Source organism: Heptranchias perlo, chromosome 18 (assembly GCF_035084215.1).
Source record: "Heptranchias perlo isolate sHepPer1 chromosome 18, sHepPer1.hap1, whole genome shotgun sequence".
Classification (NCBI taxonomy): domain Eukaryota; kingdom Metazoa; phylum Chordata; class Chondrichthyes; order Hexanchiformes; family Hexanchidae; genus Heptranchias; species Heptranchias perlo.
The window spans coordinates 32,605,718-32,633,088 of record NC_090342.1 but is presented as its reverse complement, the minus strand read 5'-3'; the positions used below and the strand labels follow the sequence as shown (position 1 = coordinate 32,633,088).

Below are 27,371 nucleotides of genomic sequence, written 5' to 3'. Positions count from 1 at the left end.
CACTGCACTTCAGGTAAGCCTCACCCGCTGAGTGTGTATATTCCAGCCTGTGCGCCGCACAATTTTCTATTACAATTCAGGTATGCACCCATTGGGTGAGGATCTCTACCGGGAATGCAAAGATGGAAAATTACCTGTCTTTGACATGCATATCAATGCAGCTTTAGAATATCAGCGACATGCTTCAGACAGCTGATTTTATAACTGTTAGGTAACAAAAACACTGCACCAGCCTGTTAATTCCTGATATTTAAGTGAATAAAAAACTACTACAATTTGCATAGACTAGGCTTGTATTCCCACGAGTACAGAAGATTAAGGGGGTGATCTAATTAAGACGTTTAAGATAATTAAAGGATTTGATAGTTTCTCTCTATCTACCCTATTTCCTCTGGTGGGAGTCCAGATCAAGGGAGCATAATCTTAAAATTAGAGCTAGGCCATTCAGGGGTGATGTCAGAAAGCACTTCTTCACAAAAAGGGTAGTGGAAATCTGGAACACTCTCCCCAAAAAAGCCGTAGAGGCTAGGTCAATTGAAAGTTTCAAAACGGAGATTGATAGATTTTTGTTAGGCAAAGGTATTAAGGGATATGGAACCAAGGTGGATAGATGGAGTTAAGATACAAATCAGCCATGTTCTAACTGAATGGTGGAACAGGCTCAAGGAGCTGAATGGCCTACTCCTGTTCCTATGTTCCTTCCTAATTTAATTAGCACATAGGTGATACAAGCATGTCTGCTTTACTCTGGCTAGGTTGTGTGTGCAACGTGCTGTGCCAGAGTGGCAAGATGTAGGTTCATGCTCATGATTCCCCAAAAGGTCCTGATCTTAATCAGTTAGAGGAAGGCAGCGAAAGGAATTAACCCCATTACACCTGCCAGCTCAAGAGTAACACCGGGACAGGTTGAACACAAGTTGCCTGACTTTCAATTTGAAAAGGGGGGAGGAAAGAAGGAATTTTATTATATAAAAAAATACATTCCACTTACTTCACAGATCGACAGCACAAGAATCCAAATAAATGACAGCAGGTCCAACCTCAAACAAACCATATCCATTTCAGTTTCGCGGATGACTTTGCAAGCTCCTTCTCAGAATTATTAATTATGATTGTTGTGCCAATGTGGAGTTTAATAAAAAAGTTTTCATAAACTATTCCAGCTTTCCAAAAGAATAATCATACTAAAGTCATCTGAACCAATTTATTTCTGTGCAATTTACAGTAAATGTTATAAATGCATTTTACTTTAGCAAGCTGCTTTTCCCTTGCATGTAGCAGTCATAATTTGGTAATATATCTAGAAGCAAAATACACGTAATATTGAAAATCTTTTACTATGCAGAGTACTAATTCTTCAGTAGTTGCTATCTTTGAATCACATCCTCCAACTTAACCCATTTTATACAAATCTACATTACAATCTGTTCAGTCAAATAAAGTATTTAAATTTTCCACGAAAAGTATTCCAGACAAAAATGTGAACATGTTCAGAAAAATTGCTGCAATATTCTAAAGCCCACTTTTGTCTACTCCCCCTTCCCATGAAACAAAACATACAAATATTCCACGATCTTAGGCCAATTGTGCATTTAGGTCCCTTTCTTTCCACATTTCCTGTAGTCCTTGTTTCACCTGTCAGGCTTGAATTGGCAAATGAAATTATAACTTGTGTATGTTCAGTTGCAAGTTTTTCAGATTTAAAAAAAAGATTGACAAAGACTAGAGATGCAGAAACTAACCATCCTTTAAGAACTAAATCTAAGAAAAGTCCAAAAGCTTCCACGAAGGGTTCTTAAATGATACCACGCCTAATGTTTGCTGATCTGCCTCCAGTAGACCTCCCAGGAAATCTGTTGGTGTGAAATCCAGGCACTGCAGATGACTGACCTGGCATGGAATCAGTTGGGTCAAACTGTGGCCTGAACGGAGGCAATGTCCCTGGCATCGGTCCTGATCCAGGTAAAAAGCGATTAATAGGATCTCCTCTGTAAGGCAGCTGAGGATGCTCATCATATTCTCCTCCAATAATCCCAGGTGGATAAAACTGGCGAGGTTCAAATGGGAAGGGATTGAAGGGGCTGGGCTGACCTGGAAATAAGGGCAAAGCGGGTGGCAAATACAAAGGAATTCTTTGCAGTGTTTTTCTCCTCAATGCGTGCTTTTCCTTGTAGAGCTTTAAAAACAATGGTTATGCTGAAGTTAGAACATCTGTACAAATGTAAGGACCCATTTAAAATTTTCTAATTTTCCACATTTAACTATCTTAGTTTCCACCCTAGTGCTTTTGCCACGTGACTGCCTCAGTTGAGAAAGCAGGGCAGGCTTTCTCCTCCCAAGATAGGCAATGTATGAAGCTGGTGTGGGGTAACTTGCTGTGACAGTCCCTCTCTCTTTAACGCAATGGGAAAAACAGTACCACAATTAGGCAAGTCTTCCCAACAAGACGACTGCAATTAGGAACTTACTGGCACTAATTAGTGCCTACTGCTCGATGGAACAATGCAGGAGTGCCATTATCATTTCCTCCATCAAGACTTTTCCTTAAAATTTGAATTCAATGGTACTTTTGAGAGAATCTTCAAGACTACCCTCTGCATAGTCATCTTAACAGCACCATATTCTTCTAACCTTGGCAAATGACAATAACCTCCCTGCCTCAATTTTCTCTCCTTTTGGTGATGCCTCGTGCTGGGGTGTAGTTCAACAGGCACCAGTATCCCTTGAGCACCTTGCCTAACTGGCCACTGTTAATGTGGGAGTCTGAACAGCACTGTTAGGCTATTCAGCTGGGGGTAGTGGACAGTGCACATGTGATACAGAGATCAACCCAATTTTCTCATCACCTAAACAAATATGCCTAATGAGAAATTGAGCTGATTTTTTTTCTCCCCCAGCCCAGGGAAGTTGAAGCCAATTATGAAAACAAAATAAAAACACTAAAAAAGGCATTACATTCATGCGAACATCTGAATCCAACTCACTCAGTCAGTCAACCTTGGGCTAATGTGGAGACTTTAAAATATTACCTCTATAATTTCACAAAATTTAATTCTTTAAAAGCTCTACTTACTTTCTTCCAGTCTTGGCTGCTGGTTCGTTGATCTGTTTCAAAGGTAGAAAGGTAGATAATCCTTAACTTAATTTGCAAGTGAAGCAAGAGGCAAGTGACAATACATCACTCCAAAAGTTTGCTACTTTAAAGCTTGACTAAACGCTTTACTCAACTGGAAAGAAGGCTGATTGAGTAGGTGGCTGCTGGCACTTAAAAAAAAAATAATGAGACTTATAGGGCCCGATATTAGGAGGGAGGCAGGTTGGCAGCAGGGGGTTGAGTGGGCGCGTGGGTAACGCGCCCAGTGAATTCGGGGTGCTCTGCACGCAATCGCAGCCTGATTGAAGGCACTTACCTTGGCTTCCGGGTTTCACGCTGGAAAGCTGCGCAGTGCATCATAGGCTGTCAGCTGGAGGAGCCCTATTTAAAGGGGCAGTCCTCCACTGACTGATGCTGCAGAAAATAGGCAAAATTACAGGATGGAGCAGCCCAGGGGAAAGGCTGCTCCCAGGTTTAATGATGCCTCACTCCAGGTTTTACCAGATGGGGTGAGGAGGAGGGGGAGGACAGAGATCTTCTCCCCGGCGGACGGGAGGAAGTGGCCTGCCTCTGCCACCACGGAGGCCTGGCTCGAGGTGGCAGAGGAGGTCACCAGCACCACCAACATATCGCGCACCTGCATATAGTGCAGGAGGCGCTTCAATGACCTAAGTAGGTCAGCCGAAGTGAGTACACTTACTCATTCCCCTACACTCCGTCTGCCACATCACCGCCCCCACCGCACATCTCTTCTGCACTGCCAACACTACTCTATCACATCACTCCTCACACCCACTCAAACCTCATCCTCAGCTTACCTGCACTTACTCACCTCGCCAGTACTCATCCCACCACTACCACTCAACCCAATCCTCATACAATCTCATGGCTCTATCTCATACTCACCCTCTGATGCATCTCTTTCACGGTCAGCCTCACCCAACTTGCCACTACCTGTGCTACAGCCACAGGGCATGCATCACATATGTGTAGTAGGAAGCGTAAGGCAAACGTGTCGTGAGCATGAAGGGGATGTACAAAGGTGTTTGAGGGTTTGTCATGGTTTTTACTTGTGAGTTGATCAGAAATCAAATATATTACATATTATATTGTCACCACTACTGCCAGGACTTTGCAAATCTTGTCTGGTTTGTGCAATAATGCCCTTTCCTGAGGATCACTATGAAGACCCACAACTGATGCCATCCATTGTGTCACTGCAGAGTGGGTGTAGGTGTAGGTGTATTTGCAGGGCTCTTTTGTGCAGACGACAGAGACGTCGGCGATGTCCCCGGTGGCACCCTGGAAGGATGTGGAGAAGTTGTTGAGGGCAGTGGTGACTTTGACAGCAACAGTAAGAAGATGGTGCTCAGGCCAGCTCGGCATGAAGGAGGCTGCAGATGTCCACGACGATGTCGAGTGACTCTGAGCCTCTGTATGCAATGCTTCTCAGAGAGGTCCAGGAAGCTGAGCCTCGGTCTGTAGACCCTGTGGTGAGGGTAGTGCCTTCTACGAGGCATCTCTCTCTGCGGTTGCCCTCCCTCCTGCTGTGCAGGTGGATGTGTCACTGCATTGTGTTGTGGAGCTCCACTTGTCAGAGGTGGACAGCGTGGCCGGCGAGGCTGGTGATGTTGTTTGTCCTCCAAGGAGGTCACGACTGCAGCTATGGTGGCCCCCATCCGGAAGATGTATGTTTGAGGGGGTCCACAAGGTAGGTAAATGAGTCTGCACATGGGGTTGAGGTTGCAAGTTGGTGAATTTTGTCAGGAGGAGGGTGGTGGAGGCCAAATTTTGTCCAAAGTGACAGAGTGGCCTCCTGCAGTGAGTGAGGGTCTCTCCCCCGCACCTGTCAAATTCACCTTTGTAGCTGCCACAGGCTGCAACACGTCTGTTTCAACTGGGAGTGTTTCCCCCAGTACAGGAAACTTTCTCAGTTGAGTTGAAAATCCCACCCCTCCTAAAATATCATGTCAATCAGGTCTGCAAACGACCTGAAGTACCTACTTAATTAGTTTAAGTGGCTGCGCGCGCATGTAAGCGCGTCACTGGGGAACCCGGAAGTGGGCGGGTTGGAGCCGGGCTCTGGACCCGCCCTGGGAATCCCCGATTTTCGGAGCCCCCCCCCGCCACGAACTCGCCAGCTCGGAGGTCTGAAAATCGAGCCCATAATATGCACCCAGACTAATAGAAAATAATTGAATCTCATTTGTTATGAAATAAACAGCAGTTTCCTCTTTCTGGACAATATTCTGTGATTGTTGAACATTTAATCACTGGACTCTGATCACAATAGAATACATTGGAGGGTTGGTATTGGAGCAAATGTTGTATCCAGTCATTTAATATGACTGGAGCTATTGTGCTTCAGCATCACGTAACATTCCTAAATGCTTGTATGAGCTATCAGGGCCGTTAGCTGCAAGAATGTTAGCTCACCTCTGAAATCCCTCAGGTACAGAAATCTCCAAAGTAATTGGTCATTGGTAGCTGTATGAAGGTCCCGGCATACCGATGAGAGAGATAAAATAGAGATTACATCCAGGAGTCGGAAAATTCGCAATTTGAGTTCCAGAGGGAGAACCACAAGACCAAACACATCGGGGAGGTTCAAAGCTGGAAGAGGTTAATACGTATCATTTAAAAAAGTTATTTCTTTTGCATGGTGAAGAAAACTTCATTTCTTCCTTTTGATAAAAATTCAACCTTTGATTTCTGATTTCAAACTAAAATTTAAAAATGCAACAACTTGCACCAATATAGCACCTTTAATGTAAAGCAAAGAAAAGAATGTTTAAAGTATAAAATATTAAAGAAACAGGAAAGGCAGTAGATAAACCTTACTACATAAAATCAAAAATATTTCTGTATACTTCTATCAGATTTAATCCCAACCTTTTGTTTCCATAGACATTACTGCCATGGAACATTTGAAACAATCCCGTAGTCTGTGTCTCTTCACTGGTTAAGAAGCAATGGAGAATCTCGACAGAGCAGGTCAGAGTAAAGAAAGTATGTGCTATATGTTTCCTTCAACACAGGGCATCATCCAACATGATTTGGTCTAACAGGAAGCATCAGATTGCAAAGCCAGCCAAATGCCATTGAAATTAACATTCATTCAGTAACTAATTTTCAGAAAATTATTTCTCAGGAAGCTGCAAAATATTTCAGCTTTCTAAAAGCAGTGTGGGACTGGAGAAGGTTCTAAATGGGAAACATTACTATTTGAGGGGAAAGTATTGCTTCCAATGTAAATTAGTATCCCTGTCCCTACCCATCCTTTTCCTCCTCATCCCAGGAGATATATTGGGAGGCAGGAAAGAGGCTAAGGCTCTTACCTTGTCTGGCACTGGCAAGCAGAGGATACACAAGTTGATCTTTGAACATGCAGGACAATTTTTGTAGATCTTTATACACATTTGCAGCATTCTCATCTTGCAAAAACAAAAAATTATTGGAAACATTACAATTGAGAATGGTTGAAATGGCAGTGCTTAAATTGTTAAGTCTCTCAAAGGTTAGACCAGAAATTACATTTTTTTACGATATCGTTGCTTGTGAGATACTGTATGGTTAAGCAACGTAAAACTCAACCTTGAGTCAGGTCTAAGTATTCGGCGTTCCCACTTCAAATTTGTGAAACTACTCTGCCATCCATATGGTCAAGCAGTTTCCTGAACAGGAGAAAAACTTGGCTGCTATCAACCCAACTTACTCTCACTCTCCAAGAGGTTTTTAAGATGTACTTACATTTGTTAACACTTCTTACTCATACAAAAATCATTTTAAAAAAGTTCACATGTATTTAAGAAAACATTTTCCCATACTAAAGAGAATTTAATATGGGGAAGGAAAAGCATGATCACAGGAAATTACAGTCAACACATTGAAAGGGAGGTAGGATGCAAATGGGGCCTTTTATTTTAAAAATCATAAAACCTGTTGAGCTCTAGTGAAGGGTTCCATCTGAAACATTAATCTATCTTTCTCTTTCAGATACTAATTGTGGATTTCCAATCATCTTTGTTTTTTATTTCAGATTTTATAATAGAGTTAACTATGTCTGATTTACTCCACTTTACTCAAATAATTGAAGCTGATACTTTGAGGAAGTAATGCACTATGTACTGCAGAACCATAGTTATACCCCCACAACACAGAACTAAGGATCAGAACATCACAAACGTAAATACATGGAGAAGACTATGGATGCTAATAACACACCAGCCGAAAGAAGTATTACAAAAGTAGAGGCTAGTCAAGGTCCCTCTGACAGACAGCTGCAATGGAGCTCCATAGTCCTATGAAAAGATACTCGTGATCTATTCTGACTGGTCTCAGTCCATTTTACTGAATCAGATAATCTGACTACTTACCAATGAAATACTCAAATCAGTAAAAGGATATGTAAAAGACTAGTGGGAGAACCTTCACCACACGGACTGCAGCGGTTCAAGAAGGCGGCTCACCACCACCTTCTCAAGGGCAATTAGGGATGGCCAATAAATGCTGGCCTCGCCAGTGACGCCCACATCCCATGAACGAATAAAAAAAAAGTTGGTACAGTGGGTTAGTCCCTTTCATCTCTGAGGCCTGGGTTGAGTCATGTTACTGGGAATTGCCAAATTCAAGATGGAGTACAAATCCAGTGTACAAAACTCTCTGTAATTCAGTAGAACTCATGTGCTAAACCAGAACTGAGAGTTCTTAATGCTGCCACTGGGTACCACGGTGGCAAATTATGATCCACTATTCAGCACTGACACACCTCTTGTGGATGTTCATTTAAAAAGGCAGACTGTAAAATCATCACCTCAGCAAAAATAAGCACAATTTATTCTAGTAATATGGGAAATAATCACAGGAATTAATATATGTAAATAAGGATATGTACATTCAGAATCCTAGTTTTAAATTCCACCACAGAAATTACAAACAGAACTTACCCAGTCTATTTAAATAAACATAGGATACAGGAGACAACTGCACTCTCTTTACACTTTTGACACTCTCGTTGATCTTCAGTGTGGCTGTTAGGAAGAGGGAAAACATTCAATGCAATCAGTATACGTTAATGTATTCACACCAAACTGAATTATGTTCCAGAGTTCTTGCACTATTCCAACTATGAATGAGAAACCCTGCATAAGGAGCTTAGAGGCAGCATGTTTGAATATTAATACTACGTCATTGAGTGGTGGGATGCAAGTCCACTTTCTTTCTCCCCACCCCGCAAAAACTGGTGAGTGATCTCACTTTCCATAATTCCTGTATTCTCTGCTTGATATAAAATGTCACAGTACCCTCCCACTCCGAATTCTATTGTATTGGGCGGGGGGGCAGGGAAAGAGAAAAGAGAGCGGCTTTTCCAGCTTCCTCAGTATCTGAGACTGGTCTCACTCTGGGGACTAGGCCTTTTCTGAACACAAAGTATTCTGCATACCAGCATATATTCCACAACTCTTGTATTGTAAGAGCAGAATAGGACAAGTTGTTGAAATGCTTCATAGCAAGCAGATAAAGCAGGAGAACAAAAGGGAGGCTAATTTGCAATTAAGGAGAATCAGACATTCTTTGCACCAGAGGCTTGATTGCCAAAATTAGAAACTCAGGGATCTAAAACCAGTAGTACCACTAAACAAGTATTTGTGTCTATCCCAGTCTAAAGGTCATGCAAGATAAAACAATACATGACATCTGGCAAATGAGCAACATATACTCTTTCCAAAGAGCTGACTTGCATTACCATTGACTACAACCAGATTTCCCATTGGGACGCAGGTGAGTGCAGCAGACCCATCTTCACACAGTGGGTGATTGTACTGCAGTCTGTAGACACCTCCGTTCTTCCATTTCTCAGGCATATTGGCAACCTTCAGTCCGGTACCCTAGGAAATACAAAGTTTTTTTTTGCAAGTTATTTTTGTCCCCTTCTCGGAGTTTCCAGCAAAACTTCCAGCTAAGAAAATCGGCAGATGACATGACAGGATTCAACCAGTATAGGTGGGAGGTGTACAAGAGTAACCTGGATAACTTTTTAAGGGAAGAACTTAGCCTCTGCATGTCAACTTTCATATTATGCTTGAGGCTGGGGTCTTGCCATGTGTAGAACAGCAGATGCACTACATATTACAATTCCACGATACAGCCAGCAGCGTTACACAGTACTACTAAACAGCCCATCTGAAGTGGTAGCTTAAAAATCTTGTATGTTGGTCATAGGGGAAGTTACCCTCCACTCAAATGCCCCCATCAACTTTGAACCAGCCAACACTTTGAGGATGGAAATGAGGTGGGAACTAACCATCGAGTCTACTATATACCCTTGTGGAATAGTGATTATGTTCACTTAATACATATAAGGTCCCTATAATAACCAGAGACCAACAATTTCCATCCACGATCAAATGGAAGTGGGTGAAAATATGTGTGTCAGATTGGTAGAACTGAGTGAGAAGCTTGTGGACTTGAGCTCAAATCTACTGACCATCCAGTGCAGTAGAGTGGGCATTGTTGGAGTTGTTGTCCTTTGAATAAGACACTAGAGTGTGGCCCCATTTGCTGCTCCCAGTGGTTCAGACAGATGTTAAACATCCCATGACACTATTTGAAGTGGAGCAGGGAGTTATCTCAGTGTCTTGGCCACCATTCTTCCCTCGACTAATATCACCAAAAAAAGCTAACTGGACATTCATCTCTCTGTTCTTCGTGGGATATTGTTAGTACAAAAAGGTTGCAGTGTTTTGTGAACAGTTACTGCACTTCTCAGGTAAGTCATTCTTTAAAGTAAAGACAATTTGACATGAAAAGGTAAAGAACAAACAAACTTGCATTCATATAGCACCTTCCATATCCGCAAGACATCCTAAAGCACTTTCCAGCCAATGAAGTGCTTTTGAAGTGTGGTCACTTGTTTTGTACATAAATGTGGCAGCCAATTTGCACATAGCAAGATCCCACAAACAGTAATTAAATATATGACCAATTGACCTGTTTTTGGAGATCTTGATTGAGGGATAAATGTTGGCTAGGACACTGGGAGAATCCTCTTACTCTTCTTTGAATTGTGCTTTGGGATCTTTTACAAAAAGGTACTACATAAATGTAACTTATATAATTGTTTAAAATGAAGGGAAATGGAAGAACAATGTTCAATATCTTGTGGACTGAATAAATTGCTAGAAAACAGTACAAGTACAGGTAATCTCTGTCCACTCAAATGCAGGGATTCTATTTTAAAATAGAGAAAACAAAAAGAGAGAGAGAGACAGAGAGGGAGAGAGAGAGAGATAGAAAAAGGTGCAAATTAAAACAGCAAGATTTTCAGAATTGTGTGGGAGATGGACATGGGGGTTAATCATGATTCTGTCGATTGGAAAGCAATTTAATTCTAATTGGTCAGCTACTCCAAAAGTTTGGATACCAATGCTGTAAGTTGTGATTCTGAACTGTACATAACCAGATCACACATTGAATTTCACGTCAGTCTCAGATTGTTTACCTGTGGAATGTATCCTGCCTCCAACATGAGGAGGTGAAGCACTACAATCAGAGCATCCTTTGGGTTTGTGCACTCAGCAAAGTGATACAGCGTTTCTAACGAATGAGGCACCTTCCCATCAACTGCTTCACTGCACAGCATTGGTTCATCTGGATATTTTGCTGTGGTTTCTTCAAATGCCACAACCACCTCGTCAGACAATGAACTCTGGAGGTTTGCTTCGGGCTGCTGATATGCAAGAGAGTCAATCTCATGACTGGACTCAAATCTATTCCCACCATTCACAAGATCCTGATTCTGAGCAGTATTGGAACATGACGGCTGCTCCTTAAAATTCAAGTCTGACACCGAGCCAGAGGCCGAGGCAGCAAAGGAATCTGGCAGTATTAAGCAGATCAAATCCCCAGAGACTATTCCTATGGACTTCATGGTTTGCTGGTCATCTGTCAGAACATCTTTCCCATTTAAAGTGATGCTGAACTGGGTATCAGAACTGTAAAGTAAAAGCAGAGTACAGTTTCAAAATTTAAAATCAGAGAGCAGTAAAATTCTAACTTTGCTTCATAAATGATATATACAGAATTACACTAATTTTTTTAATTAAAGAACGTATATTCCCCACCAAAAAAAAAGCTAATACTACAGAACTTGGCACAGTACATGATACATCCACAGATCCCATGTCACGATCAGAATAGTCACATCATGCCATCTCTACTGTACTCAACTCAATTGTATGAAAACTTAAAAGTTATTTAAGATACAGAATACATAACATAGAAAGAATTAGCCTTGGGCAGGAAGTTAAAAGATGTTAGTAAATTTCTGTTTAGTTACCATTTGTAAACTGTCCAAGTTTAAGTTATTAGAAATGATGGACTGTTGCTAGTAATTGAGTGACAACCATCTATTATTCTGCTAATATTCCATTAATGACACGAAAAACACGATGCACAAGAGACATCTAAAAGAAACTGAAGTAATAATCTCACTTTTTCTTTCCTCTTTCAATTTTCTCCCACCTCATCTGACTGTAACAGCAGACTTCTCTTACATCACCTACATCAGCCTGGACAATGATATTCAATCATGTGCACAGTCACAGATTGTTTGATTACAATGAGTTACATTACATTGAGTCTACAGCACAGAAACAGGCCATTCAGCCCAACTGGTCTATGCCGGCGTTTATGCTCCACACAAACCTCCTCCCTCCCTAATTCATCTACCCCCATCAATGTACCCTTCTTTTCCTTTCTCTTTCATGTGTTTACCTAGCTTCTCCTCAAATGCATCAATGCTATTTGCCTCCACTACTACTTGTGGTAGCGCATTCCACATTCTTACCACTCTTTGGGTAAAGAAGTTTCTTCTGAATTCCTTACTGGATTTATTAATGACTATCTTATATTGATAACCTCTAGTTTTGAACTACAAGTGGAAACATTTTCTTTATGTCTACCCTATCAAACCCTTTCATTATCTTAAAGATCTCTATCAAGTCACCCCTCAGCCTTCTCTTTTCTAGAGAAAAGAGCTCCAGCCTGTTTAGTCTTTCCTGATAAGTATATCCTCTCAGTTCTGGTATCATCCTAGTAAATCTTTTTTGCACCTTCTCCAATGCCTCTATATCCTTTTCATAATATGGAGATCAGAATTGTGCACAGTACTCCAAGTGTGGTCTAACCAAGGTTCTCTACAAGTTTAGCGTAACTTCTCTGCTTTTCAATTCTATCCCTCTAGAAAAGAACACCGGTGCTTGGTTTGCCTTTTTTATGGCCTTATTAATTTGTGTCACTTATTTTAGTGATTTGTGTATCTGTACACAGAGATCCCTTTGTTCCTCTATCTCATTTAGACTCTTATTATCCAAGCAATATGTGGCCTCCTTATTCTTCCTACCAAAATGCAAAACCTCACACTTATCTATATTGAAATTCATTTGCCAATTACACGCCCATTCTGCAAGTTTATTAATGTCTTCTTGCCTTTTAACGTGTTCTTCCTTCGTATTAACTACTTCCCCCAATTTTGGGTCACCTGCAAATTTTGAAATTGTACTTCTGATTCCAGAGTCCAAATCGTTGATGTAAATTGTGAACAACAGCGGCCGAACAGCACAGATACTTGCGGAGCACCACTTCCCACCTTTTGCCAGTCTGAATAGCTACCTTTAACCCCTACACTCTGTTTGGATAGCAAGCTGGCTACAATTCTACTACCTGTCTCCTGACTCCACATACTCTGACTTTAGTCATGAGTCTACAATATGGTACCTTATCGAAGGCCTTTTGAAAATCCAAATATATCACACCTACTGCATTACCCTTGTCTACCCTTTCTGTTACTTCTTCAAAGAATTCAATAAGATTGGTCAAGCATGACTTTCCCTTCTGAAACCTATGCTGACTATTATATTTTTGTTTTTTTTTTAGATGTTTTTCTATTATATCTTTGAGTAAAGATTCCATTATCTTTCCTACCACCGATCTTAAGCTAACTGGTCTATACTTCCCTGGACTTGTTCTATCTCCCTTTTTAAATATAGGAATAATATTAGCTGTCCACCAGTCCTCTAGCACTATTCCCTTTTCTAATGAATTTTTATATATATGTAATAATGCCTCTGCTAGCTCCTCCCTAACTTCTTTTAATATGCATCGATGCAATCCATCCAGTCCAGGGGTTTTATCCTCTCTAAGTTTGATTAGTTTAATCAATTATCTCCCCCCTATCTTAAAGTGTCTTTATACCTTTTTTGATGATCTCTTCTAATGTCATGCCCACCTTGTTAGTCTCCCTGGTAAATACTGAGGCAAAGTAACTATTCAATATTTCTGCCATTTTGCTGTCATTACCTGTGACTTTATCTTGTGCATCCCTTAATGGCCCCATCCTGATTTGTTTTTTGTGTGTCTGTAAAATACTGTACTTTTTCTTTTTATCCCCCTTTTAATTTCATAGCTCTTCTTTGCTTTCCTAATTGTTTTTTTGATATCCTTCAAACCTCTTCGTTATCCCTTTTGTCATCCTTTCCTTTATTGCCTATGTACTTAGAGTATGCCCTTTTTTAAAGTTTCAATTTTACCCTTATCTCTTTATTCATCCATGGTGAATGTCATTACTGGCTAATTTGTTCTTGTTTTTTTTTAAAAGAGGTATATATTTCTCATGAACTCTACTGATCACCATTTTAAATATTTTGCACTGTTGTTCTATCCCTTTGTCTGTCAATTTTTTTTTCCCAGTTTACCTTCCCTAGTTCCATACTCATCCTCTCAAAATTAGCTTTTTTCCAACCCATTACTTTGTTCTTTGTCTTACTTATGTCTTTCTCAATCGTTATTTTAAACCTTGTGTTATGATCGCTATTGCCGAGAGGTCCCCCTATGCTTACTTCTCTTATCTGCTCCAGTTCGTTTTCCATTACTAGATCCAGCAGTGATTCCTCTCTTGTTGGGCTTCTCACATAATGGGTAAGAAAGAAGTTATACACACACTGTAAAAACTCCATTCCCCTTTCCTTACCTCCTCTTGCCAGTTTATTTGGGAGTAGTTGAAATCCCCCATGATTATTATTCGATGTTTTTAAACTCATTTCATAGATTTGCCTATATATTTCTTCCTCCACTTCCCATCCACTATCAGGTGGTCTATAGAATATGCCTATTAATGTGATCGATCCCTTCTTATCCTGTGTCTCAATCCATATGGATTCTGTTTCTATCTTAATATTACTTATGTCCCTTTTTTCTAATGCCTATGTTATCTCTAATTAGTACAGCTACTACACTCCCCTTCTTCCTTCCCAATCCTTTCTAGATAGGTTATATCCTGCAGTATTTAACTGCCAGTCGTGTTCTTTATGTAACCATGTTTCAGTTATCCCTACTACATCTGGCTCGTTGCTACGAATTATTGCCTCCAGTTCCTGTTTTGTTTTGGATTCTGCACAGACCAAGAACCTTCCTGGTCTTTGTAGTGCAGTACCTTGCCTCATTAAACATTTACACACAGACACTGGGAGCCACATGACATGATTTTTCAGGAGACCACTGTGACTACAAATTTAACAAATACAGAATCTTAAATAAGCATTTGGCTATCTTTTTCAGCGCTGAAATATTACTACTTTTTCTGATTTTTCTCTATCACAAACACTGAAATAGACGCTTACAAGCAATGTTCAGCTAACCCATCACATTTCATCAAACACAACTTCTAAATAAAAAGAGAAAATGCTGGAAACAGGTGTACAGCCTTCATCAGAACTAGGAAAAATTAAAGATGAACTGGATTTAAAAAGGAAAATGGCCTGTAAAGTGTTTAAAAGGAAAAAGGATTTTCACTATCCCCTCTGGCCACCCTCTCTAACACCAAAAGATCTGTTCTCAGTAAGCACTTCAGCTTCATTCTCCTATGCCCCCAACTCAACAAATTCTGAAATTGGCACAATGTTGAGCTCCTCGTCCGCCACCTTCACCTCTGTACTTGCGTTTTTAGCCAGGTAGCTTTCCACCCCACCCTCCACCCCTTCTGTCTTCAGCTTTCCCAATCCACCTAGATCCCTCCCTGTGGCGACCTACCCTCCAGATCTTCTCATTGAGATATTGGTTGCATCAGCTTCTCCACTCCCCTCACTCACACTAATCTAGCTCCTTCTGGACGTGCAACATTCCGTTCTCTCATATCTAATACCAGCATCACACATGCTAACAAAGAGAGCACTGTTGTTGTATGGCAGAAGGACCTATACTTTGTTGAGGCTGAATGGCAACTCTGACAACTCCCATCTTCCCCTTGACCATGACACCATTACTGAACACCAAGCTATCATTTTCCAGGCCATTACTGACCTCATATCCTCTGGAGATCTTTCCCTCATTGCCTCCAATCTCAGCTCCTCAATCCTGCACAGCCCACTTCCAGCTCCTCCCAAGATTCATAAACAGGAATGACCCGATAGATCGATCATTTCAGCCCATTCCTATCCCGCCAAACTAACTTCCTCTTATCTTGACTATTCCTTCCTTCCTTCACACCCATCCAGTCCCTAACCACCCACATCTGTGTTCTTCTACTCTGCCACTTTAACAAATTATGTTTTTTTGGCCCCAGCCATCTCTTTTTCACTATGAACATACAGGCCCTCTACACCTCTATTTTTTATGAATTCACACCATGCTCACTCACTGCAAGGCTTTGAAACCACAACTGAGAATGATCCAACATTAAGAGATAAACAGAATTAGTGAGGTGGCAGCTTCTGTGATACATTCTGTCAATAATATAGCTTGCAATCTTGACACCCATCAGTGGGAGCATATTGAAGACTTGGGAAAAATTGGACAAGGTAGTAACAGAGAACAGAAATTTGGCACAGCATAATACATAACTGAATACCCCTGCATTAGCAACAGTCTAAACTTTCCCTCAGGCTTTCTGTGCACATATACAATTTCCAATAAAAATGACCAGGTATATATTTATGATTTGCACTACACCAAAATCAAACCCAGGTGTTCAAGAACAGTGCATAACACTACTGTATCTGTACTACAGGAATTCTATTATTGGGCTCAAACCATAATTTGACAGCATTGATGTGTGACGTTCCATTCTAGTTAACTTATTATAATGCTATTCTTGAACCCAGCGTACAGCATGAAAGTCATGTGACGGGTCAAAAAGTGTCTCAATGTTATAAAATTATTAAGAATGTCGATAATTGCTATTTGATCATCGAAAAGCTTTTTAGTCGGTAATATAGCCCATTTGGCAACATGAAAATAAAGACACTTCTCATTTCAAACCATATTAGCAGCACAGACACTCAAAATAGTTAACCATGGAAGCAATGGCTTGACTTTGCTTCACTTACTTGTATCCTAAGGATGGCAGAAAAGAGTTGGTAATCTTACTGCGCAGGTCAGCGAGGGTAGGCTCATTCTCCTCTAACTCCACCCAGCCTCTCTGTCTTTGAACTCGCACACGCAGTTTCATTGCAGCTGATTTAACATGAAGTTGTCAACTGCTGTTGGTATTTCTGCAGGTGCAAGAGGAGCTAAAGAGAGAGGACGAAAAAGACTAAAATTACAATATTATCCTAAAGAAAAAGACTTAACTGAAGTATAAGTTAATAAACACTGTGACATGGACATTGAAACACCTTGCCTAAGAATTGGGACACACAAGTTCACTCACTCAATTCCCACAGTGAATTCCCTCATTTTTTTATTTTTATTCGTTCACGGGATGTGGGCGTCGCTGGCAAGGCCGGCATTTATTGCCCATCCCTAATTGCCCTCGAGAAAGTGGTGGTGAGCCGCCTTCTTGAACCGCTGCAGTCCGTGTGGTGACGGTTCTCCCACAGTGCTGTTAGGAAGGGAGTTCCAGGATTTTGACCCAGCGACAATGAAGGAACGGCGATATATTTCCAAGTCGGGATGGTGTGTGACTTGGAGGGGAACGTGCAGGTGGTGTTGTTCCCATGCGCCTGCTGTTCTTGTCCTTCTAGGTGGTAGAGGTCGCGGGTTTGGGAGGTGCTGTCGAAGAAGCCTTGGCGAGTTGCTGCAGTGCATCCTGTGGATGGTGCACAGTGCAGCCACAGTGCGCCGGTGGTGAAGGGAGTGAATATTTAGGGTGGTGGATGGGGTGCCAATCAAGCGGGCTGCTTTGTCCTGGATGGTGTCGAGCTTCTTGAGTGTTGTTGGAGCTGCACTCATCCAGGCAAGTGGAGAGTATTCCATCACACTCCTGACTTGTGCCTTGTAGATGGTGGAAAGGCTTTGGGGAGTCAGGAGGTGAGTCACTCGCCGCAGAATACCCAGCCTCTGACCTGCTCTCTTAGCCACAGTATTTATATGGCTGGTCCAGTTAAGTTTCTGGTCAATGGTGACCCCCAGGATGTTGATGGTGGGGGATTCGGCGATGGTAATGCCGTTGAATGTCAAGGGGAGGTGGTTAGACTCTCTCTTGTTGGAGATGGTCATTGCCTGGCACTTATCTGGCGCGAATGTTACTTGCCACTTATGAGCCCAAGCCTGGATGCCAGGTCTTGCTGCATGCAGGCTCGGACTGCTTCATTATCTGAGGGGTTGCGAATGGAACTGAACACTGTGCAGTCATCAGCGAACATCCCCATTTCTGACCTTATGATGGAGGGAAGGTCATTGATGAAGCAGCTGAAGATGGTTGGGCCTAGGACATTGCCCTGAGGAACTCCTGCAGCAATGCCCTGGGGCTGAGATGATTGGCCTCCAACAACCACTACGATCTTCCTTTGTGCTAGGTATGACTCCAGCCACTGGAGAGTTTTCCCCCTGATTCCCATTGACTTCAATTTTACTAGGGCTCCTTGGTGCCACACTCGGTCAAATGCTGCCTTGATGTCAAGGGCAGTCACTCTCACCTCACATCTGGAATTCAGCTCTTTTGTCCATGTTTGGATCAAGGCTCTAATGAGGTTTGGAGCCGAGTAGTCCTGGCGGAACCCAAACTGAGCATCGGTGAGCAGGTTATTGGTGAGTAAGTGCCGCTTGATAGCACTGTCGACAACACCTTCCATCACTTTGCTGATGATTGAGAGTAGACTGATGGGGCGGTAATTGGCCGGATTGGATTTGTCCTGCTTTTTGTGGACAGGACATACCTGGGCAATTTTCCACATTGTCGGGTAGATGCCAGTGTTGTAGCTGTACTGGAACAGCTTGGCTAGAGGCGCAGCTAGTTCTGGAGCACAAGTCTTCAGCGCTACAGCTGGGATGTTGTCGGGGCCCATAGCCTTTGCTGTATCCATTGTGGAAAGGTAAGACCAGAAAACTCCCAGAGTGAATAAGAATGGAGAAAGAAAAACAGAAATGGCCACCTCTTTCTCAGTTACAAAGAAGAATAGGCAGTCAAATAAGCACAGTTTCCTTTCCCTTCTTGACAAAAAAAAAGGAATTTTAAAAATGGAGGCAGAAAATATCTTTTTAATGACAAAAAAAGTTTGAAGAAAAAAAAGATACTTTCTCCTTTTCTGTATTCATGGCCATCTTGTATAACAGAGGCTGATCAGCTCCAAGGTTTCCAATGCCTCTCTGACTGGTGCAAGAGTTACCCAAGAATGACCACTCCTTCACCTATGAAGAAATTTACGACACAATACAGCACAATTGAGATCAGGAAGTCAGCAGGTTGAGGATGCTGCAGGCAAAAACTCATACCACCATTCTGTGGCACAGAGCATTGATGCTGCAACATGCCACCAGGGAAAATATAACTCGTAAAATCATAGATTCATTAGGAGTTGAATCACTGAAAAGTGTGAACAATTGCCACCCTGAGCATCCAGTGACGTTATACAGAAAAATGGTATTCTGCAATAATTTGGAAGAATATCAGGGTGTCTGAAGTAGAAGACCTATATTTCTATTGTGACATCCTAAAGATGTCCTAATTCTCTTCTGAAGTGAAGTTACACAGCAAGGTCCCACAAACAGCAATGAGATAAATAACCAGTTAATCTGTTTTGGTGGTGGTGTTTGAGGTATAAATGTTGCCAAGACATCAGGAGAAAGCCCTGCTCTTCTTTGAATAGTGCCTTGGGTTCTTCTATATCCATCTGAGCGGATACTTAGTTTAACATTGCATCTAAAAGACAGCACTTGACAGGATAGCACTCTCAATATTGTAATGAAGTATAAAGACTAGATTATATGCTTAGGTTGGTAGAGGCTTGAAACTACAATTAAAAGGAAACATAAAAAGAGCTGCTCCACCATATTGAATCAGGAGATGAATTTGTTAGTGACATACAAGGGGGAAAGTTTATTTATTTATATATCTACTTTATCAATGAAGGGAGAAAAAAAAGAGAATAATAGTAGAGACAGAGAATGACAATTTTTTAAAGTTATTTTATTTATTATGAAGGGGAGGAGAAAGAGACAGAAGAGGTAGATATGGCATAGTCGAAGAAATGCAAAGTACACTGGGAGCTGGAAATAGCATTTAACTAGGATTCTGCCTGAAACAAAACTGAGTTACTCAGATGCGACCCATGCACTACTTGTATCAGAATGATCTGACACTCTGCTCCAAAGTTTTCACAGCCCTACGTGGTTTGCTTTATTTAATAGAACACTGATTTACAGCAACGCCTACATTCACCAGCCATAAATGAATATTGCACTACTGAAATACAATCACACTTGTTGACATTATCGCACATATGCTTTGGGGGTGGGGGGGAAAGGAGGGTGGGAGATGTCACACTGAATCCATATACAGGTACCTTGAGCAAACAACCTGGATTTGTCTCAAACTCCCATTGGAAAACATTTTGAGATTTCACATGGTATGATGTGCATTGGCTAAGGCATTCATATCAATTAAAAATAGGTGGTTTTCTTTGCGTGTACAAAACATAGCTGTGGTTTATCACATATGCATGGGAAGCTGCATTTTCATATTTTAATGATTCTTGAAAAACTTGGGATTTATATTGGACCTCTGAGAACAGGGTAAAAATCTAGGGAGGGGGCTAGCAGAAAGAGAAAAATAGAGCGACTGAACGTCCGGTTAAAATTAGGGAACAAAAACGGTCAACACAGTTGAGAAGAAAAAGCTGTTGCTCAGCAATTCATAAAAATTCATTCTAAGCACCTTCTCTGCATGAATGAATGGACAAACAACAGAAAAGTATACTAGGACTTTATAACTGATTTTCTTATTTCAACTGAAAAATGGAAAAGTAACAATGAAAACATATTAAAAGCCCAATAATTTGCAAACACTTTCTTCTCATCTATAAAAGTCAACTATTAATGTAAATTTAATTTCCTCCCATACTGCTTATTTGCAAAATCCACATATAACTTTATATTTCAGTTTTTCTTTGGTACTTTCTACTATTGTAGATCTGTAAATTTTGAATCTTTTCATGAAGAAACAAAAACATAAAAGAAATAGAAAAAAGTAGTGTGCAATTACAAGTGGCACAAATCAGCCATCAGCATTTTCTCCAGAACTCTATCTTTGTATGCTTCAGGGCCCATGCTTATTCAATAACTGTCCTGAAGTTAGGTCAGGTTGACAATGTGCCTTCAGCATCAGCAGAACCAGGCAGTATGCAGAGATTGGTGGTCAACGTGGCTTCTTAGAGAGCTGCAATTCCAGAAATCTAATAACGAAAAGGCAACATGAGGTTGGCATTCTCATGTAGCCAGTAAATTTGCCAGAGTTTTCACTCTTCAGAAATTGTAAAAATATGGAAACACTCACTAGTATCTTCAATAGTCACCATTCAAGTTGTTGCTGCAAAAGGAGCTGAATATTCACAATATTTAAAGAGTTAGTCACATAAAGAAAATTCAGGGTTTGTGTTTTGAGCAATAACAGCCTCCCATTTGTCACCCAAGGTGTTCCAGGAATCTCAACTATTCTGTGGTCTTCTTCAAGCAGAAGATCAATGATTATTTGGATTTAAAAACTATTTTCCTGACTGTTCTTGTGAATCAGCTCAGCAAAAACTTTTGATTGTCAGGAGGGGAAACACTAGGAAAATTCCTTTGCGTTTACAATCACTTCTGAGGTTATTGGAGATCATGGGGAAAACCCTCCAATAGCTGGAATCATATTTGATACAAAGGAAGATGGTCACGGTTGTTGAAGGCCAATTAATACACCAAGACATCATTGCAGGTGCTTCTCAGAGCTAGGTCCTCAGCCCAAACATCTTCATCTGCTTCAATAACATTAACTCCTTCATAAAGGTCAGAAATTGAGCCGTTTACCAAGGATTCTATAATGTTCAGATCAATTCACAATTCCCCATATAATGAAGCAGTCCAAGCCACCTAAAACCAGGACAAACACCCAGGCTTGAGCTGGCAAATGACAGGCATTGGCCATCTCCTACAAAGTGCAACATTTAACGAACGAATGCATGAATTGCAACAATTATACATTCCTTTCTGGCGCAAAAACACAAAAGGAAAAGCAGCCCAACCATAGCTAACAAAAGAAATTAAGGATAGTATTAGATCCAAAGAGGAGTCATATAAAGTTGCCAGAAAAAGTAGCAAGCATGTGGATTAAGAGCAGTTTAGAATTCAGCAAAAAAGGACCAAGAGATTGACTAAGTGGAGAAAAATAGCGTATGAGAGTAAACTTGCAAGGAACATAAAAGTGGACCGTAAAAGTTCTACAAGTATGTAAAAAGAAAAAGATTAGCGAAGATAAATGTAGGTCCCATACAATCAGAAAAGGGAAAATTTATAATGGGGAACAAGGAAATGGCAGAGCAATTAAACAAATACTTTGGTTCTGTCTTCACAGAAAAGGACACAAATAACTTCCCAGAAATGCTAGGGAACCAAGGGACTAGTGAGAAGGAGGAATTAAAAGAAATCAGTATTAGTAACAATAGTGCTGGAGAAATTAATGGGACTGAAAGCCGATAAATCTCCAGGGCCTGATAATCTGCATCCCAGAGTACTAAAAGAGGTAGCCATGGAAATAGTGGATGCATTAGTTGTCATCTTCCAAAATTCTATAGATTATGGAACAGTTCCTGCAGATTGGAGTGTGGCAAATATAACCCCACTATTTAAAAAAGGAGGGAGAGAGAAAACAGGGAACTACAGACCAGTTAGCCTAACATCAGTAGTAGGGAAAATGCTAGAGTCTATTATAAAGGATGTGATAACAGGACACTTGGAAAATATCAATGGGATTAGACAAAAAGTCAACATGGATTTATGAAAGAGAAATCATGTTTGACAAGCCTACTGGAGTTTTTTAAGGATGTAACTGGTAGAATAGATAAGGGAGAATCAGTGGATGTGGTTTATTTGGATTTTCAGAAGGCCTTTGATAAAGTCCCACATAAGAGGTTAGTGTGCAAAATTAAAGCACATGGGATTGGGGGTAATATACTGGCATGGATTGAAAACTGGTTAACAGACAGGAAACAGAGTAGGAACAAATGGGTCTTTTTTGGGGTGGCAGGCGGTGACTAGTGGGGTACCGCAAGGATCAGTACTTGGGCCCCAGCTATTCTCAATATATATCAATGATTTTGATGAGGGGGCCAAATGTAATATTTCCAAGTTTGCTGACGACACAAAACTAGGTGGGATCGTGAGTTGTGAGGAGGATGCAAAGAGGCTTCAAGGCGATTTAGACAAGTTGAGTGAGTGGGCAAATACATTGCAGATGCAGTATAATCATAGAATCATAGAAGTTTACAACATGGAAACAGGCCCTTTGGCCCAACATGTCCATGTCGCCCAGTTTATACCACTAAGCTAGTCCCAATTGCCTGCACTTGGCCCATATCCCTCTATACCCATCTTACCCATGTAACTGTCCAAATGCTTTTTAAAAGACAAAATTGTACCTGCCTCTACTACTGCCTCTGGCAGCTCGTTCCAGACACTCACCACCCTTTGAGTGAAAAAATTGCCCCTCTGGACCCTTTTGTATCTCTCCCCTCTCACCTTAAATCTATGTCCCCTCGTTATAGACTCCCCTACCTTTGGGAAAAGATTTTGACTATCTACCTTATCTATGCCCCTCATTATTTGTGGATAAATGTGAAGTTATCCACTTCGGAAGGAAAAACAGAAAGGCAGAGTGTTATTTAAATGGTGATAGATTGGGAAATGCTGATGTACAAAGGGATCTGGGTGACCTTTACACCAGTCACTGAAAGTAAACATGCAGGTGCAGCAAGCAGTTAGGAAGGCAAATGGTATGTTGACCTTCATTGCATGAGGATTTGAGTACAGGAGCAACAATGTCTTACTGCAGTTATACAGGGCCTTGGTGAGACCACACCTGGAGCATTATGTGCAGTTTTGGTCTCCTTACCCAAGAAAGGATATACTTGCCATAGAGGGAGTGCAACGAAGGTTCACCAGACTGATTCCTAGGATGGCAGGACTGTCGTATGAGGAGAGATTGGGTCGATTCGGCCTGTATTCACTCGAGTTTAGAAGAATGAGAGGAGATCTCATTGAAAAATATAAAATTCTGACAGGCCTAGACAGACTGGACGCAGGGAGGGTGTTTCCCCTGCCTGGGGGGTCCAGAACGAGGAATCACAGTCTCAGGATACGGGGTAGGACATTTAGGACGGAGATGGGGAGAAATTTCTTCACTCAGAGGGTGGTGAACCTGTGGAATTCTCTACCACAGAAGGCTGTGGAGGCCAAGTCACTGAATATATCTGAGGAGCTAGATAGATTTCTAGACACAAAAGACATCAAGGGGTATGGGGAGAGAGCAGGAATATGGTATTGAGATGCAGGATCAGCCATGATCATATTGAAAGGCGGAGCAGGCTCGAAGAGCCGAATGGCCTACTCCTGCTCCTATTTTCTATGTTTCCCCGACCTTCATCGGCATCATTAGTGCCATGTCCCCCAACATCCTTGGGGGTCACCAGAGACTTAACTGAACCAACCATATCAAGAGAAGGGCAGTGGCTGGATACACTGCAATGAGTGGTTCACTATCTTACTCCTCAAGTCCTCTTCATCATCCATAAGGTTCAAATTAGCAGTGTGATGGAATGCTGACCAGGGTGGTGGCAACTGCAACAACACTCAAGAAACTTGACAGAGCAGTTTGCTTGCCACTAAACTCAATATCCCCTTCTCCACTATTAGCACACTGGGGCAGCAACACATATTGTCAGCTGGACACTGCAACAACTCACCAAGCTTACTTCAATACCCTCCCAGCCCTATGATCTCTACCACCAAGAAACATAAGAAACAGGAGCAAGAGGAGGCCATACGGCCCCTCAAGCCTGCTCCACCATTTAATAAGATCATGGCTGATCTTCGACCTCAACTCCACTTTCCCGCCCTATCCCCATTTCCCTTGATTCCCCTAGAGTCCAAAAATCTATCTATCTCAGCCTTGAATATACTCAATGACTCAGCATCCATAGCCCTCTGGGGTAGAGAATTCCAAATATTCACAACCGAGTGAAGAAATTCTTCCTCATCTCAGTCTTAAATGGCCGACCCCTTATACTGAGACCATGCCCCCTAGTTCTAGACTCTCCAGCCAGGGAAAACAATCTCTCAGCATCTACCCTGTCAAGCCCCCTCAGAATCTTGTATGTTTCAATGAGATCACCTCCCATTCTTCTGAACTCCAGAAAGTATAGGCCCATTCTACTCAATGTCGCCTCATAGGACAACACTCTCATCCCAGGAATCAATCTAGTGAACCTTCATTGCACTGCCTCTAAGGCAAGTATATCTTTCCTTAGATAAGGAGACCAAAGCTGTACACGGTACACCAGGTGAGGTTTCACCAAAGCCCTGTACAATTGTAGTAAGACTTCCTTACTCTTGTACTCCAACCCCCTTGCAATAAAGGCCAACATGCTATTTGTCTTCCTACTTGCTTGCTGCACCTGCATGCTAACTTTGTGTTTCTTGTACGAGGACACCCAAATCTCTCTGAACACCAACATTTAATAGTCTGTGTTTCTATTCTTCCTACCAAAGTTAATAACTTCACATTTCCCCACATTACACTCCTTGTGCCACCTTCTTACCCACTCACCTAACTTGTCTATATCCCTTTGCAGACTCTGTGTCCTCCTCACAGCTTACTTTCCCACTTAGTTTTGTATTGTCATCAAACTTGGATACTTTACACTCGGTCCCTCCATCTAAGTCATTAATAATATATTGTAAATAGCTGAGGCCCAAGCACTGATTCTTGCAGCACTCCACTGGTTACAGACTGCCAACCTGAAAATGACCCATTTATCCCTACTTTCTATTTTCTGTCAGTTATCCAATCCTCTATCCATGCTATTACACCCAACCCTATCTTGCGTAACAACCTTTTATGTGGCATCTTATTGAATGCCTTTTGAAAATCCAAATATACTACATCCACTGGTTCCACTTTATCTATCCTATTAGTCACATCCCAAAAAACTCCAATAAATTTGTCAAACACAATTTCTTTTTCATAAAATCATGTTGACTCTGCCTAATCGTATTAAGATTTTCTAAGTGCCCTGTTACCAATTCCTTAATAATAGATTTCAGCATTTTCCCGACAACTGATGTCAGGCTAACTGGCCTGTAGTTTCCCGTTTTCTCTCTTCCTCCTTTCTTGAATAGCAGGGTTACATTTGCTACCTTCCAATCTGCTGGGATGGTTCTAGAATCTAGGGAATTTTGGAAGATCATAACCAATGCATCCACTATCTCTCCAGCCACCTCTTTTAGAACCCTAGGATGTAGGCCATGAAGTCCAGGGGATTTATTGACTTTTAGTCCCATTAATTTCTCCAGTACTTTTTCTCTACTGATATTAATTACTTTAAGTTCCTCACTCTCATTAGTCCCTTGGCTCCCCGCTATTTCTGGTATGCTTTTTGTGTCTTCTACTGTGAAGACAGGTACAAAATATTTGTTTAACATCTCTTTCCTTATTCCCCATTATAATTTCTCCTGTCTCCGCCTCTAAGGGACCAACGTTTACTTTTGCTACCCTTTTTTACATACTTGTAGAAGCTCTTACAATCCATTTTTTTATATTTCTTCCACTTTTACTTTCATATTCTATTTTCTTCCTTTTAATCAATTTTTTGGTCATCCTTTGCTGGTTTCCAAAACTCTCCTAATCCTCAGGCTTACTATTCTTCTTTGCAAGATCTTTAGAACATCGCCAAATTCCCCTCCAAGAAATACACCATCCTGACTCGGAGATAGATCACCGTTCTTTCATCAAAATCCTAGAATTCCCTACTTTTGGTTAGTTGGTCTTCAACTTAGCATACTCCTTATTGGCAAAGTGTTCTCTGCTCTGCAGACAACTTGGTGGAAAAAAAATTTGCAGGCAAGTCCTTCATCCCATCCCCTTCAAATCTCTTTTTAAAAAGAAATAACATACATTGTTCTTTATAATAATGTACTATGGCAGTTTTCTGCTTTCTTCCCAGCAACCTCTGGGACTTGCACCGGTACTGTACTCCGACAATGACACGAATCGGATTGCAGGGCAGACAAAGAAATTCGTATTTCTTCGGAAAAAGTCAGAAATGCAGATAAAATAAATATGAAAAACGGGTTTTAAAAGAGAATAATGAAATATTGAAGCAACGTTGAAAAATTAGGTGAACATGCCCTGAGGAAAAAAATATTTTTGCCAAGGTGACATGGTCAATAGCCAAAAACTGTAGATGTAGGAAACACATACATGACATTTGCACACCAGAAGGACAAGAGGGCCGCCGACAACCACCTCACTTACTGGAAACCTTAACGGTTTCACTTTCAGTTCTGAAGTTAAATATATAAACACACTGCGCGCTCCTCCCTCCTCCACACACAACCTCTCCGCATTCATCCATTTCACAAGTTACAATTCCCGGAGTCACTGCAGATACTCAGCGCGTTTCCACAGGCTGGCAGCACTGACCGTGAGGGCGGGGGAAGATAGGTACGCTGCATTAAAAGGCTTTAATAACCCGGGTAGATGGTCGAATTATTTTAGGATGAGGCCGTTCGATGCCTGTATTCCTCCTCCTGGGCCTAACCTCACCAACTCCCTATCCGCCCAAACTCCCAGTACTTACAGCTCTCAGGAAGCGCCCCGTCTCGCCCCACTCAGGCTTGGTCTTGCCCCCTTTTCCTCCCCTGCTGGGGTTAACCTGACACGAGCTGCCCGCGGTCACTATGGTGATTATTACTCCTCGTTATTAGTCTCGCTACTGCTGTCCCCGCAAACTGACAGCACCTAAGCCCCGCC

General features: G+C 41.5%; 1 protein-coding gene across 1 annotated transcript; it reads right to left on the bottom strand.

Moving 5' to 3' along the window:
- Nucleotides 1–1,190: 1,190 nt before the first annotated feature.
- Nucleotides 1,191–27,371, bottom strand: fbxo7 (F-box protein 7). Its single transcript, XM_067999646.1, has 9 exons — nucleotides 27,199–27,371; nucleotides 16,477–16,659; nucleotides 10,596–11,088; nucleotides 8,841–8,982; nucleotides 8,041–8,124; nucleotides 6,433–6,528; nucleotides 5,531–5,707; nucleotides 3,074–3,105; nucleotides 1,191–2,176 (listed from the first exon to the last, which is right to left on the bottom strand). The coding sequence occupies exons 2-9, from the start codon at nucleotides 16,596–16,598 to the stop codon at nucleotides 1,796–1,798; spliced, it is 1,527 nt and encodes a 508-aa protein (XP_067855747.1). The 5' UTR covers nucleotides 16,599–16,659; nucleotides 27,199–27,371; the 3' UTR covers nucleotides 1,191–1,795.